The 16,773-nt window shown below is 36.8% G+C and overlaps 1 protein-coding gene across 50 annotated transcripts in view; it reads left to right on the top strand.

The window, feature by feature from the left end:
- The window catches only part of SNAP91 (synaptosome associated protein 91), a 141,696-nt gene that overhangs the window by 86,561 nt on the left and 38,362 nt on the right, over positions 1–16,773 (top strand). For 29 of the 50 annotated variants that reach the window (XR_011422576.1, XR_011422575.1, XR_011422574.1 and 26 more), the window contains exons 14-16: positions 10,544–10,558; positions 10,705–10,872; positions 16,360–16,467. The exons of 12 other annotated variants lie outside the window; for them this stretch is intronic. Coding sequence is in view for 32 of the 38 variants with exons in the window: in XM_070225241.1 (XP_070081342.1) it covers positions 10,544–10,558; positions 10,705–10,872; positions 16,360–16,467 (291 nt within the window). In the remaining 6 variants the exon portion in view is untranslated. The remainder of the gene's footprint in view (positions 1–10,543; positions 10,559–10,704; positions 10,873–16,359; positions 16,468–16,773) is intronic. 9 more of the 50 variants (XM_070225256.1, XM_070225253.1, XM_070225255.1 and 6 more) reach the window with 1 other exon arrangement.

Genomic DNA, 16,773 nt, shown 5'->3' with positions numbered 1-16,773 from the left:
TGGGAAACACACCCATCTGTGCCCCCAGAGGCAGGCCTGCAGGCCTTGGTCCTGACTTCAGACCTTCAAACATCCCTGTGACTCAGTTACAGCTGCACTCAGCTGCAGTCCAGAGCTAGTCTTGCCCATCGAGGGACCCAACAGGGGCAATGCCCATCCACCCCTGGAAATAAGCAATTCATCTGTAGACCCAACTGCAGAGCCAGAAGTGGACCCTTGCCCCACCTCCAGTCCTGCTGACCAAGGTCCTGAAGGCAGTTCTATCCACCCAGGGACCAGGCAGAATCCATACCCAAGCCCCTGGTAACAGGCCCACCAATCATGGACACCATGGCAGACCCAGAAGCAGCCAAATGACCCAGCCTCAACCCCACTCAACTATGATCCCAGAAGAAATATCATCAGCCCAGGGACCTGGGGAGAAGGTCTTTACCTGTCAAAACCAGTCTTTGGAGACTAGAAGAGGTGTTTAAATCTCCTTCAAATGCACTGACATGACACAGTGCTACATGAATCACAAAGAATCAGGCAAACAAACCTGACGTCACCAAAGGAAACTAATACAGATCTAGTAATTGACCCCAAAGAAGTGGAGATCTATGAATTGCCTGACAAAGAATTCAAAATAATCATCTTAAAGAAGCTCAGTGAGGTGCAAGAGAACACAGATAGACAACTAAACAAAATCAAGAAAACAATACATGAACAAAATGAGAAGTTTAAGAAAGAAATAGAAACCATTAAAAATAACTAAACAGAAACCCTGGAGATACAAAATACAATGACTCAACTGGAAAACTCAATAGAGCCAAAAATGTATAATGGGGAAAGGATGGTCTCTTCAATATATGGTGTTGGGAAAACTGGACAGCCACATGCAAAAGGATGAAACTAGACCACTGTTTTGCACTATACACAAAAAATTAACTCAATATGAATTACAATTTGCATGTAAGAGATGAAACTAACATTTGTAGAAGAAAACATAGGCTATAAGCTCCTTGCTGTTGATCTTAGAGATTTTTATTTGGATCTAACTCCAAAGGCAAGGTAAACAAAATAAAAAATAAACAAATGGGACTACATCAAACTGAAAAGCTTTCTGTACAGCAAAGGATACCATGAACAAAATGAAAAGGCAACCTGCTGAATGAAAGAAGATATTTGCAAATCATATATCAAAGAAGGGGTTAATATCCAAATTATATAAAGAACTCATTCAACTTAACATAAAAACAAACAACTCAGTTAATAAATGAACAGAGGATCTGAATAGATATTTTCCCAAAGAAGACATACAGATGCCCAACAGGCACATGCAAAGATGTTCACCATCACTAATTATCAGGGAAATGAAAATCAAAACCACAATGAGATATCACCTTACACCTGTCAAAATGACTGTTATCAAAAAGACAAGAAATAGCAAGTGTTGGAGAGTATGTGGACAGAAGAGAACCCTTGTACATTGTTGGTGGGAATGAAAATTAGTGCAGCCACTATGGAAAACAGTATGGATATTCTTCAAGAAATTAAAAGTGAAACTACAATATGATCCCGTTATTCCACTTCTGGGTATTTATCCTAAGCACATGAAAACACCAATGCAAAAAAAAATAGGTGCCCCTATGTTTATTGCAACGTTATTTACAATAGCCAAGATATGGAAACAATCTAAGTGTCATCTGTTGATGAATGGATAAATAAGATGTGGTATGTATATATGCACAGACACACACACACACACAAACACACACACACACACAGTGGAATACTATGCAGCCATAAAAAAGAGGAAACAGGGCCAGCCCTGTGGCATAGTGGTTAAGTTTGTGTGCTCTGCTTTGGTGGCCTGGGAGTCACAGCTTCAGATCCTGGGCACAGACATGCACACTGTTCACTGTGCCATGCTGTGGTGGGCATCCCACATACAAAATAGAGGAGGATTGGCACAGATGTTGGCTTAGGGCCAATCTTCCTCACCACCACCCCCCCCCCCAAAAAAAGGGAAATCTTGCCACTTGTGATAGCATGGATGGACCTAGTGGGTATTAGGCTAAATGAAATGAGTCAGAGAAAGGTATATGTAGTATGATTTCACTTATGTGTGAAATCTAAAAACAAAACAAATGAACAAACAAAACAAAAACAAACTCAGAGATACAGAGAACAGAGTGGTGGTTACCAGAGGGGAAGGTGGTCAATTGTATGTTGGCAGATGGTGACCAGACTGTGGTAGTGATCACTTTGTAGTGTATGCAAATAGTGAATTATAATGTTGTACACCTGAAACTTATATAATGTTGTATACCAATTTGGCCTCAATAAAGAAAAAAAACTCAGTAAAGAGCTTCAACAGCAGACTTGATCAGACAGAATAAGGAATCAGCAAACTCAAAGACAGATTATTAGAACGTAACCAGTTAGAGGAACAAAGAAGAAAGAGTGAAGAAAGCATAAGGGACCTACAGGATGCCATCAAATGAATATATATATGCATTATGGGAGTCTCAGAAGGAGAAGAAAGAGAGAAAGGGACAGAAAGCTCATTTAAAGAAATAATGGCTGAAGATGTCCCAAATCCTGGGAGGGATTTGGGCATTCAGATTCGTGAAGTTCAAAAGTCTCAAAGCAAGATCAACCCAAAGAAGATTACCCCACGACACAGTATAATCAAATTGTCAAATGTCAGAGAGAGAGAAAATTGTGAGAACAGTAAGAGAAAAGCAACTCATCACATACGAGAGAACTCTGATAAGGCTTATCAGCAGATTTCTCAGCAGAAACCTTGCAGGACAGGAGGGATTAGGATGATATATTCAGAATGCTGGAAGAAAAACTACTGCCAACCATGAGTACTATATGCAGCAAAGCTGTCCTTCGGAAATGGAGAGAGAAAGATATTCCACAACAAATGAAAGCTGAGGGAATTCATCACCACTAGACTTGGTTTACAAGAAACGCTAATGGGAGTTCTTCAAATTAAAACAAAAGGACGCTAAGTAACAACATAAAAACAGATGAAAGTATAAAACTCACTGGTAAAGGTAAATATATACTCAAATTCAGAATACTTTAAGACTGTAATGGTGGTAGGTAAATCACTTTTAACTCTGAGATAAAAGTTAAAAGAGAAAATTAAAATAACTAAAGCTATAATAATTTTTTAACATATACACAATGTAGAGATATAGTGTGACATCAAAGCATAAAATGTTGCAGGAGGGAGAAAAAGTAAAAGTGTAGAGTTTTTGTATGTGCTTGAAGTTAAGTTGTCATCAGCTTGAAATAGACTGTTATTAGATGTTTTATGTAAGCCCCATGGTAAACATGAAGGAAAAAACCTCTAATACATATTAGAAAGATACAAAGGAATCAAAGCACACCACTAAGGAAATCAACAAGTCACAAAGGAAAACAGCAAGGGAGGAAGAAAAGAACAAAGGAACTACAAAACAGTCAGAAAAAAGTAAAATGGCAATAATAAGTCCTTACGTGTCAATAATTACTTTAAATGTAAACAGATTAAATTGTCCTACCAAAAGACACAGAGTGGTCTGATGGATGTTAAAAAAAAAACTTCAGCCCTGATGGCATAGTGGGTAAAGTTCGGCACACTCTGCTTTGAGGGCCTGGGTTTAGTTCCTGGACACAGAACCACACCACTGGTCTGTCCATAGCCATATGGTGGCGGCAGCTCACGTAGAAGAGCTTGAAGGACTTACGGCTAGAATATACAACTATGTATTGGGGCTTTGGAGAGGGGGAAAAAAGAGGAAATTTGGCTACAGATGTTAGCTCAAGATGAATCTTTCCCAGCAAAAAAAAAAACCCAAGACGCTATAATATGCTGCCTACAAGAGATGCACTTTAACTTTAAGGAGACACATGGTACAAAGTGAAGAGATGGAAAAAGATATTCCATTCAAATAGTAACCAGAAGAGAGCAGGAGTTGCTATGCTTGTACCTGACAAAATAGATTTCAGTCAAAATCTATCACAAGAGACAAAGAAGGTCACTATATAATGATAAAAAGATCAGTTCATCAAGAAGTTATAGCAATTGTAAATATATACACACCAAACATCAGAGCACCTCAATATGTAAAGAAAAATTAACAGAATTGAGGAGAGAAATAGCTATACAATAATAGTAGAGGATTTCAGTATGCCATTTTCAACAATGAATAGATCATCCAGACAGAAAATCAATAAAGAAACAGTGGATTTGAATAACACTTTACCCCAAGTGGACCTAACAGACATAATACAGAACATTCCATCCAAGACAGAGTATACTTTCTTCTCAATCACACATGGAACATTGTCCAGAATGGATCATATGTTAGGACATGAAACAAATGTTAACAAATTAAAGAAAATTGAAATCATATCAAGTATCTTTTCTGACCTCTGTGGTATGAAAGTAGAAATCAGTAACAGAAGGAAAATTGGGAAATTTGTAAATATGTGGAGATTAAACAACATACTTCTAGCCAACCAGTGAGTCAAAGAAGTAATCAGAAAGTGTCTTGAGACAAACGAAAATGGAAACACAACATACCAAAACCTACAGGATGCCACAAAATCAGTTCTGAGAGGAAAGTTTATAGCAATAAATGCCTACATTGAGAAAAGGAAAAATCTCAAATAAACAACCTAGCTTTACAGAGAAGGGAACTAGAAACAGAACAAACTTAGCCCAAAGTTAACAGAAGGAAGGAAATTAAAGATTAGAGCAGAAATAAATGAAGTAGAGAGAAGACTTAAAAATAAAATTATAAACAAAAGGGGAAGCATTACAATTCATACCATAGAAATACAAAGAATCATAGGAGACTACTGTGAACAATTATATGCCATCCAATTGGATAACCTAGAAGAAATGGATAAATTCCTAGAAACATATGGCTGACTAAAACAGAATCATGAAGAAATAGAAAATCTGAACAGACTCAATAATGAGTAAGGAGACTGAAGCAGTAATGAAAAACCTCCTAATAAAGAAAAACCCATGACCAGATAGCTTCACGGGTGAATGTTACCAAGCATTTGAACAAAGATTAATGCCAGTCCTTCACAAACTCTTCCAAAAACTTGAAAAGGAGGGAATACCTCCAAACTCATTTTTTGAGGCTCGTATTACCCTCACTCCAAAGCCAGATAAGCCACTACAAGAAAAGAAAAGTACAGGCCAGTATTCCTTATGAACATAGCTACAGAAGTCCTCAAGAAAATGTTAGCAGACTGAATTCCGCAGCATCTTAAAAGGTCATACAGCATAATCAAGTGGAATTTATCTCTGGAATACAAGGATAATTCAGCATACACAAATCAATAAACACGGTTGACCACATTAACAGAATGAAAGATAAATATTATATGATCATCTCAATAGATGCAGAAAAAGGATTTAATAAAATTCAACATCCTTTCACGATAAAAACTCTCAGTTTGATTGTGGTAATCATTTCACAATGTATGTGTATATCAAATCATCACACTGCGCATCCTAAATAGGATACAGTTTTTATTTGTCACTTATACCTCAATAAAACTGGAGGGGAAAGAAGCAACACAGGTAAAAGATATTAACTTGCTGATGAGGAAACCAGGAAGATGATACAGCTAGTTCAAAGAGCATTTTGAGGAACTACTAGGTATTTATAGATATTTCAAGAGGAATGTTAGAATAAGGTGGCTAGATTATATACAAAACTGGTTACTGTCCAATAAGGCAATAAAAATCGTGTCTTGAGGTTATCTTTTTTCCAGGCATAGTTTTATTTGCATCACTAGCAGGCAAAATCTCTAACCTAATATACTATCTCACAATCAGAATCCTTAATTAACAGTTAAATGAAGTTACATATTCTGGGTGCAGACCCACACACTGCTCATCAAGCCATACTGTGGCGGCGTCCCACATACAAAATAGAGGACGATGGGCACAGATGTTAGCTCAGGGACAATCTTCCTCACGTACACACACAAAAAAATACATTTCCCTAGATAACTAAATAATCCTTTGGTGGGCTTGGTAAACAGCGTGTCAGTATGACATCAGAATACGTGCAATATAATCTCTTGGTTTCATTTCCAAGTTTTTGAGGGAACAAAATAAACAAAAGATAACCAGTTCTGAAATAAAGTTTCTAACTATAAATATGAGCATTCTAGATATTGGTGCTTTTCCATTTTAAATATTTAAACCTTCTCCTATGTTGAAATGTTCAGCTCCTAAGCTTACAGCTATCAGTTTTTTAAATAAAATTGTTCTTTCAACTTCATTTAACTCTCAATTGATAAGGGATTTCAATTGGTAAGGGAAAACAATGCTGAAGTTTGATAAGGTCATTCTTCTGGTTCTCATGTTTTCCTTCTGAGCTTCACCTTTTAAAATGTTTAATTATTTCAATTTACTAATAATTTATTTTCATTACTGCAGTGTCTTATACAATGTATTGTTTCTTTCTTTATTTAAGAAAGCTCCCAGTCCATGTGCTTAAATCAGACTTTCTCCATCGTAAAATTTATATAAGTGACTTTTATAGAACTCTTGTAATTTAAAATTTAGAGTAATTATAAATTTGTGGGGTTATACAAAAAGTTTTTTCAGTTTTATGTGAATGTGTTAACTCTTTATTTCTCTCAACTATTTAAATTAATATGTATTTCACACTTCCTAGATTTTAGAACTTATCAAACATTCAGGGATTTGGTTAGCACTTCAGTGAGTAAACAGTCAGACTACAAACTGTCTCCTTTTGCCTTATCCTCTGGCATGAAATTGAAGAGAAAAATTTTTTTTCACTTTTGGCAGCAAAAGAATGGTAAATAAAAAGAAAAACCCAGGTGGAATCTTTTTAAATTGCAGTGTAACATTTTTATTCATCTCCAAGCACTTTTTGCTAAGACATATAATTTTGTAAGAACTAAGTTATAATAACCAATTTTATTAGAATACATTTCAGTCTTGTAAATAAGTAACTGTTGACGACTAAAACATTGAGTATCAGTGGATATAGAAGAAAGCAGAATAGCGTGGTTTCAGCCAGCGCTGTCGAACGTGGACATGCAGTCAGCTGCGGAGAAAAATACTAATAAATTAACTCTCTAATTCCTAAGCAAAATAGTAAAAATTAGAAACATTAAGAAATTGAAGTAAACAAGTATAATATGAAATTGAGAAACAATAGTTACCTTCAGTTTGCATTTATCCTGTAGATACCCAGTGGTGGCTTAAGATGATGCTAAATTGTAACAAACGTGTTTTGGCTCATTTGACTAAGCAAAAAAAATAAAATCACTTTCTTGATCTTATTTGAATAATATCAGACCACTTCTATTATTGAGTCATATTTAAATTTTGTATAACAGGACAGTAAAATACAAACTCTAAAACTCTTTAGACCTATTTGGATGTTCTTATCTGACCATATGATAGTAAGAGGATTTCATTTTCCAGCAACTATGGCCGCTTCAGGTGTTTATGAATTTCTCTTGGGGGATATAGATACTGATAAATATTGCCATTTTGGGGGACATATTGTAAATTATAGAATTTTTTTTTGCCCGTTGGTGTAAAGCAACCAAATTTCAGCAAAATCCTATTTTAGTAAAATTAATTTAAATAATACGTATAAGATTTGGCATCCTGCAGGCTGATAATGAACATGTTTGACAGAAAGAATACAGAGCGTTTTTAAATCCCTGCCTTTGGCCCCATAATAGGGAGAGTGGGGTTTTTTCCATAACAAATTCATCTCTCAGCAACAAACAAGCAAATGTGTGTTGTATTTCTGTATATCTTAGAAGTGGGAAAGCAATTTCTTACTATAAATACTTGAAGTGAAATTTCTACTTTTTGAGAAAAATAGAATTACTGATATAGAATAATGTTATAGAACATATAGAATAATAAATTAATAATTTTTTAGAAGTAATAGACCTAATAGAAATTAGTCAGCAATACACTTTTGAAAGCTCATCAATATTTGTGATCATATGACTTTAATAGTTTCCATGTGGAAGATTAGCTACAGTACGAGCAGATTTTGTGCCTCATATTCCCATTTGTTAAATCAATCTGGAGGACATATCTTTAGGCTGTTTTGTACATATGCAGGTGCACACACTCATACACACATACACACACTCACACACACTCTGAAAGATTTATAGATGCTTTGAAATTCAGAGTCTTATAATAAAAATTATAGTTTGACTTAAATGTTAGATATTCCTATTATTAGCTGTCATTATAGGCATTTTATATGTTCCTGGTATGAGTGAGACTTAAATAAATTAACATATTTAATCTTCATAATATTCTAAAAAGTTTAGCTTTATCTCTCTGCAGAAGATAGATTTCCTTGTTAATTTATTTGTAGTTCCATTTCCTCAGTGAATATTTTCTAGCAACTTCTGTCATGCAGAGAAAACTCTCTGATTATGTACTACTTGCAAATGAATTGAACTCTGCTGCTGTAGTTTTTTTTAATATAGATTAATCCTTTATGAAAAGTGGCAGTTTTGAGAATATTTAATAACTGTTCCCATCATCCTAAAATAGGGACTTTCTTTTATAGTAGAGAAAAAATTTTGCGTAAAACAAGGAATAAGTAACATAAATTATATTTCATCTAGAAAATTAAGATTTTGGATACTAAAACCTGTGGTTACCAGGAGTGAAAAAAGCTTTTCAACATCAATCACCCACCAGTGTGCTTAATCATCATACAGTTCCCTGGGAAATTTTACTTTCCATCTTCCATCATATCATTCTAAGAAGTCTCATCACCTTCCAGCTGGACAAAACATTAGTCAAAAGCAAGGAACTAATATTTTAATTTCCTGTACTTCTTTTTTTAATCTTTTTATTTCTCTTTCCTTCTAGTGTACATAAATAGTCTTCTCCTTTGTCGCTTACCAAATGTCTGAAATAAATTGCCTGTTCCCCGTCATAGACAATAGCAGGTCTGGAAACTGTTAGATCACGTGGCTGTTAGCTCTTCTGCAAAGTCACGTGGCAGCTTGAAATAGCCATTAATAAGGGTGGGGCTAGCAAAAGTCCCTCCCATGCCAGAGGAGAGAAACCAGGTCTGTCTGGCTTCTGGTGACCCACTTTGTTTCTAATTAATATTTTTAGGAAGTGCGGCTATGAGTAACAGTTGTATTGGGCCAGGTACTGTTGGTTTGGGGAATTATTTGAAGGACCTTCCATTTCTTAGGATTTTGGTCTTGGCCACCTAACAACAGAAAATATCTTCAAGTCAACAGAGGTCCTTTTCGGCCTGCTATTCATTAGGCATATGTTCTAAAATTTTAAAACTGTTTCTAATGCCAAGTACTCTGTGTGCTATAATTTTCTAATGTTGTTAGAAATATGTAAGATTTGGTTAGGAAGAGTCTTGATTATCTTAGTGTATCTGTACTTTATGTAATATTTATTGGATTTGCAAATTGCATAATTAAATGAATGTGATTATTTTTTATGTCAAATTTCTATTAGTTTTTTAAATGTCTTTTAGAACTTTTGGTTTACTGAGTTCTCATATTGTTTTAAGGCTCTGGGAAAAAAAAAAAAAAGCTCCATAATGGGTTATGATAGAATTTCTTCACGATTGAAATAAATTTGCAGTAACATTCATGAATTCACATATGAGCCGTGAGGTGTATCACATGACTGAGAGTAGAAGAATGCCATTGGACACTCTAAATGTTTAACCTCAAGTCACAGTATAGTTAAGAATAACCCCTCCTAGGCTTTTTATTTAGGATGCCATCTGTAATCTCATTGTTGAACACTAAGAAAGTGTGAACCTTCCAACAGAATGCTGACCTCAGAAGGCTGAAAAATTTTCATGCTACATAATCTCTCACATTCGTCTTACAAATAATCCTCATGTGTTGTGACATAATGTTTATAAATGTAAAGATTATATATTCAGTTGAAAAACATCTGATAATGGGAAAGTTATGAAGAAGAAAATGGTTTCGGTGGGGCTTTTTTCTAACTCCTGAACTTGCATGCAGTTCTTTGACTATTCCTGGTATATTCTACAGTCAAACTACAGCTATTATAAAGCCTCTGCTTACTTTCTGGTGTTCCGGACTGCAGTGACACATCAAATAGAGAGGATAAATAAAGTTCAGTTAACTACAGTTTCAGAATTGACATTTATAATGTAGTGAAATCAAAGCAGGTGAAATAGGAAACCTGGTGAGAAATAAGTTGAGTTTGTCAAAATCGTTTAGACCTGACTTAAGGTAAGTGTCTTGACCTCCCTTGCTCTCTGTTTCCCCATCTGTGAAATTAGAAACTTGGTCTAGAGGATTCCTAAGGTCCCTTCCAGCTCAATAGTTCCACGATAATAATAGGTAATACATTTATTTTTTGTAATTACAAATGATCCAGAAAGGTACCTAAAGCTAGAATTTCTTCAGCTAGTGCCTTACCCTGCTTGGACATTGGTGTGGTTGAATGTTTCAGCTTTCTCTCTTATTTCTTCATATGCTGACACATAATGGACATCGATAGACCTTTTGGGAGAGGGTGAGTAAAGCTTTATTTTAAACTTCTGTGTTGAGAGACTTCCATATCTTAATAACTGTCCTCGTTTTGATCATGTGGAGCCTGGGATATCTTTGTCCTTTCTTTTTCTTCTCTTCCATTTGTTCTCCCTCTCTGTTGCGACATAGATTCTTTGGCTGCACTCTCCTCTGTTCCCTCTGAAGCTCAGATCTCAGACCCATTTGCACCAGAACCTTCCCCTCCTACCACAGCTGCAGAAATTGCAACTGCTTCCGCTTCTGCCTCCACCACCACAACTGTCACTGCTGTCACTGCTGAAGTGGATCTCTTTGGAGGTCAGTCAGTCACGTCACTGTTCCTTAATTTTCCTTCCAGGATTGCTGAAATTACTTTAGAGTTAAGGTGTTTAAAAATCTTTACGCTCTATAACAGCGTGTCAGAGTGTTTAAGGACTTTTTAAATGTTTATTTTCATATATTTATCTTTGCTAAATTTATCAACTTTATCTTCATTTTAGTGGTTTTCAGGCAGCGGTTGCTATACTTTCGATCCATTTGATTTTCCATTTTGTAAAAGTTGCGCTTTAAGTTGCTCCTTGTCCCGTATATGCTCCCTCCCTGCAGAATCTGTGGAAGAGTGGGGCCAGACTTCGCCATCATATTTAGGTTTGGCTTTTTGGCCAGATTCGAACTAGCACAGAGAAAAATATTTAGGGAATATGGGAGGGGTAGTCCTGGCCTAAGTTATTTCTTAAGGTTTAGGACAAAAAGTCATCTAAGAGTAGTTCATATTTGGAGGTCTCTGACAGTTTAGGGGGGTGCCTCTTTTTACAGTTTTAAGTTTATTCTTTCCAAGCAAAGACCTGGATCATCTTTGACTTCGGAACTTTGGGAGATCACTTGAATCAGCACTTGAAATGCTGATTGAAAACAGGTTTAGGTCGGACTGTGAAATAATTGTTTGAAAACACGCTTTCCATGCAAATGTAAATTCTGACACGCAGTCGATTTACAGCTGCGGCTTGAGTCAGATACCCTAGTCTCTGCCACTGTAATATGCCTGGACCTGAGGAACCATCTGAAGCTAGTTTATTTACATATTCCTATCTGAGGGGTGCTAATGTCCAAGCCTGGAGAAGTGTTCACATCAAATACACACATAGGGGAGTGTTATATTCATCATAGTTTTGTGTTTCTTCATTACAGGATAACATCTTTCCCAGGCATTTGAGAATATGGTAAAGAAATTGGAGGAGGCAAATGATGGGGAGGGCAGGAGAGATTTGGCAGGCTCCAGTGGCGTTAATATATCCCCCTGGGAACACGCACTCACACTGTCACATACCACTGTGCTACGTGCCGTGCCCAGTCTTGAGGTTCGCCAACATTGGCTAAGGCAAGGAGCACTCAACTAGACGCAGCCTTGTTGCCACTGTTTCATGCAAAGAACTTGCTGCTGGCTTGCTGCACTGCCCTTGCTGTGAGAGGAGAAACTTGCTTTAAAAAAGAAGAGGGAAAGGGTTTGCAGAATCTTGAATAATTTATTATAGACAGTCTTCCCCTAGAACCCGTTGGTTTTTCAGTTATGCCTCTATAACTTTTGAGACCAAAAATTAAAGTTTTAGCTTAAATTTATGAAGTCAACTTCCTCACCCCCTCATCTTCCCCCCGCCCCCATTATTGGTGTTGGGTATGGATGGTTGCTCATAGGCTTATGTTACCACAAAACTTCAAGGAGAAGAGGGCCGGGATGGGTAACAATTTTGTGCTCGAACATTTCTATCCCTTTAGTTATTTAGATTTTTGTTTTCCTATCCATTCATAAAGAGCTTAATTGCATCTAAGAAATCAATCAAGTCCATCTTGCTTCCTTCATGGCTCTCTAGAATAATGAAGCCTCAGATATTTCTTGAAATATTCTTTGAGCCATTATGCTATTCGTGTCGATCATTTCTTACTGCTTTGACTACATTCATCAAGCAGAGAAATATATATGTTTGGAAATATTTTCATGATGACATTCTTTCTACCCTAAAATACAACCTTTAAGGACTAGTACTGCAGAAAATCATATAACTTAATGCCAAAGAATGGGGCTCTCCTCATGATTTCACCAACATCCATTTCTGAAAAATGGATAATTGTTTAATTTCATGGATATGAAATGTTAAAACATTAAACTTTTCTATGTATGTATTTTCATTACAATTTGACAACTAGGAAACATCTGTTATATTTTAATACTCAGATTGATACCCACATAACATTTTAGTCATTTCAATGTAAGTCATTAAAATTTTTTTAGGAAACATTATCTTTACTAAATGGTTTCTTTTTTATTTTACTGAGGTCGTATTAGTTTATAACGTGAAATTTCAGTTGTGCATTCTTATTGCCAGTCACCACGTATATGCGCCCCTTCACCCCTTGTGCCCACTCCCACCCCCTTTCCCCTGGTAACCACTAAACTGTTCTCTTTGTCCTTAGTTTGTTTATCCTCCACATATGAGTGAAATCTAAATGTTCTCATTTTTAAAGTGAACTTTTAAGAAGTAAAATCCGCTTTCTGTGTTCATGCAGGACAGCACTGCAAGGCAATGTTGTGCTTAAAAAATTTAGATGTTAGTAAAAGTAAAAGACAAAATCCTTAAAAACATTCTATTTATGAAAATCTTACTAACAACAGCGCATTAGTTTGTAACAGCACAGGGTTTTCCTAAGCCCTAGGATGCGAAATTGGTGCTACCTCCTCCACACAAACGCCAGGACACCCTTTCAGTCACCTGTATCCATTTGTGAGCAAGCGTTCATGGAAGTCTGCAGTAGTCTGTAGGAGGTAGTCTGTGAGCTTGAAATCAGGTGACTGCAAAACTAAAGAACTTTCACAAGCTTGACTTCCTTTGTACGTGTGGTTAACAAACTAAGTTAACCAACCTTCCTTAAAACCAGTACTTAAATATAAGCACTTAAAACTAGATTTCATGTAAGAGTTTTATAATCGTGGACCTTTGGGGAAGAAAAGGAACTGGACAGCTGACCCTTGGGCTGTTGAGAATGATTGAAACCTTTGGGCCGAGTATGTGATTTAAAGATGGCTTATGTGGCGGCAGAAGAGAGAGGTGTGGTTCAGGCTGGGGAAGATAACAGCTATTAGAAATTTTTAGAAAGGTGGTCACATGATAAAAAGTTCGAGAGAAAATTCTTCCTAGATTGCTAGAAGGAAAAAAAGACTAGTCTGCAGCAGTGTCGGAGAGACTGGCTTGCTGGGTAAGGGCTGGACTGAGTCTGTAATTGCAGAACAGCAGGATCTTGCATTTCCAGGAAGTAGCACTGATTGAAAATTGGCAGAATGTAGAAATGAACTGCAAGTGGGTAACAAGGGAAGGAGAACCAGATTGGAACTAGCTTGAGTTTTCAACACTGGGAGGATAATGCTGCCATTGATAAGGAAAGAAAGCTAGGTATTTAAAAGAAGTTTTCTTGGTTTTTTTTAAACAACATCAGAATTTATTCTCTCTCTTCAGTCCAGGAGACCCACTGGGCTCAGCTGGACAGTTCTCACTCATAGTCCTTTTCGTGGCTACTGTCAGACCGTGGCTGGGGTTGGGGTCATCCCTAGTCTTGCTCATTCTTATCTCCATCTCCTTCTCTGGGAAGACGTAACAGCCAGGACCTGGTCCAGCTGGGGCTCCTGTCTTTAAGAGAAGTTTTGATGGGAGTAAATAAGGTGTTTATGATGTTTAGTTTTAAGTAACAGGAGAAGCATTAAACGAGATGTCTTGCTGACAAGAAAGAAAAAATATCTCCTGAGAATATAGCTATATTTATACGTAAGTGATCATTAAAGAGGCCAGCCCATGAATATTTATCTGACCCCTAGCACTGACATAGTTGGTGTTTATTCCATCCTACAAGTAGTACTGTACTAGCAGAACGTGGCACAGTTCGTAACAGCGCGGCATAGTAGTTAAACACACAAACCTCAGTCAGACAGTTTATGGCCAAATCCTGACTTGGCCATTGGCTATCTGTGTGACCCTGGTCAAGTCACTCAGACTCCCCAAGTTTCTGTTCTCTTATCTCCAAAGGGAGATCATAGAGCCTACGTCACCAAATAGTTGTAGGAATTAAATGTAACAGTGCATATAAAATATTTCCACAGTGACTGGCACATCAGTGCTCACTAAATAGTGACCGTGGTTACTGTTTCTGCTGTTTCCAATATTATCAGCCCCAGTTCCACATTTTATAGGAATAAAAAGAAAGAAAACACCTGATGCTTGACAAAATATTGTCCTGCCCTCGCCACCTCCTCCTGGACTTTTCTTGTGTAGTTCTGTCCTGGCTCTTGGCACTTTGATGCTGCTCTGCATCCTCTGTTACAGTCCTTAACATGCCGTGTAGAGAACAGGGCCTGCCCTACCCCGTGACGTGTTTTCATATTCCAGTATCTGGCCTCTCCCCCGACTGACCTCTACTCAGAATAGCTATTCCCTCACTGTAGCTTAACACTGGGCCTCGGGACATTACTTAAGTGACTTTCATACTCAGATCAGTTTGGAACATTCTTGGTTAAACTGAGAAACAAGTGTCTTGACTGTAGGACTTCCTACAGCCTAATATACTACATAAATCTCCCACAAAGGGGATATACTGTGTAGCATTTTCCAAGCATATTTGACAAATTCTTCGTAATGGCCAGAGGAACAGTGCTCTAGGGAACACTGGTAGGTATTGTGGAAGGCAGAATTTTAGGATGGGAAGTCTAGGAGGTAAGTGGCAGGCTCTGGGTGAGGGTTGGTCCCCACTTTCCAGAAGTTTCTTCTCCTAAGCAAGTCATTCTTATGATAGCTTGATTCCTTTTGTACTTTGGAACTACAGAGTCTCTTTGAAAACTTTAGGATTTTTTTTTTTTACCATAATTAACATGGTTTGTTGGCATAAATACATTGGGAACCATTTGTACATATCGGCCTTTTATAAATTGGGCATTTATAAACTGGAGTGCCTGTATGTTAATGGATTTTTCTACTATAAATAGTAATACACTTGTAGTCTTAAAACATGAAACTGTATTTTTAATCTGTTGAAAATAGATCATTTTCCAAATAACTAGAGCAATACAATATTTGAAAACCACAGTAAATTTAAGTCAAAATAAAGGCATTATGGTGTCATCCCCTAATTTTATTCTCTCTTTATTCCCGTAAATCCTTGGTTGTGTCTGAAAATGATTTTCAAGGATAATGAAGACTTAATGTTTATGAATACTTAGTAAAACTTTCATGTTAACAGTGTAGTTTTCTTGTCCTAGTCTATAAAAATTTAAATTAGAATTGTTTGTTTACATTACCATGATATATTTAATTTTGTTGACATTACAGAAGACATCCATGTTTGGCAGAAACCCCTAGTTGGTAACATCATAGCAACATAGTGAATAAGTATTAACTGGACTTGAAAGATTATTGTCTTAAATTACATAATAAAATTATCTTTGTGTTCTAATTTTCACATCCATTAATTTCTAATGATACATAAAACATGCTTCTCAGAGCCCTTATACAATGAGAATCTTGTTACCTTTTAGATCCTAATAGGCCTCAGCAGTATCCACACTGTACCATGTGCATGTAATTAACCTGAAGGGGCGCAAAGAATCATTGTTTTGTGACCGCCAACAATGCATGGGCCATAAAAATGCATTTTAAGAAATTCATGTTGTATAAGGGAGCCTTCTTCGCAATTTAACTTGGTTCTTTTACTATATTTTCTTCTCTTTTTATTCCTTTAATTTCTATTGTTTTAAAAACTGCACCCAAGATGCCTTTGCAGCTTCTCCTGGGGAGGCCCCTGCCGCACCCGAAGGGGCCGCCGCGCCAGCCCCCCCAACCCCTGTAGCAGCAGCACTTGATGCATGTTCAGGAAATGGTGGGTTCAAAGGCACGCGCCAGTCTGTTGTTTCTCTGTCCCGATGTGAACCTCCCGTAGTTAGATGTGGCCATATGTTTTTCTAATTCTAATTTAGTCTGAGTGTAAAGTCTCATTCATCATAACTGAGTTAATAATGCCGGGACTTAAAACATTAAGACAGTGAAGTGCATACTTAGCAAAATTGGCAATTTCTCAAGATTGACAATTTTTGTCAGTGCAAGTATGCTCTCTTAATGTTTTTTTTCCCTCTAATGCTTTATTGTACTCTTTTGTAACACTGAGTTCAAATATATAGGCATGTTT

The sequence above is a fragment of the Equus caballus genome, chromosome 10 (assembly GCF_041296265.1).
Source record: "Equus caballus isolate H_3958 breed thoroughbred chromosome 10, TB-T2T, whole genome shotgun sequence".
In the NCBI taxonomy this organism is placed as follows: Eukaryota; Metazoa; Chordata; class Mammalia; order Perissodactyla; family Equidae; genus Equus; species Equus caballus.
Note: the sequence above shows the minus strand (reverse complement) of the source record. Positions and strands in the feature narration are given on the sequence as shown.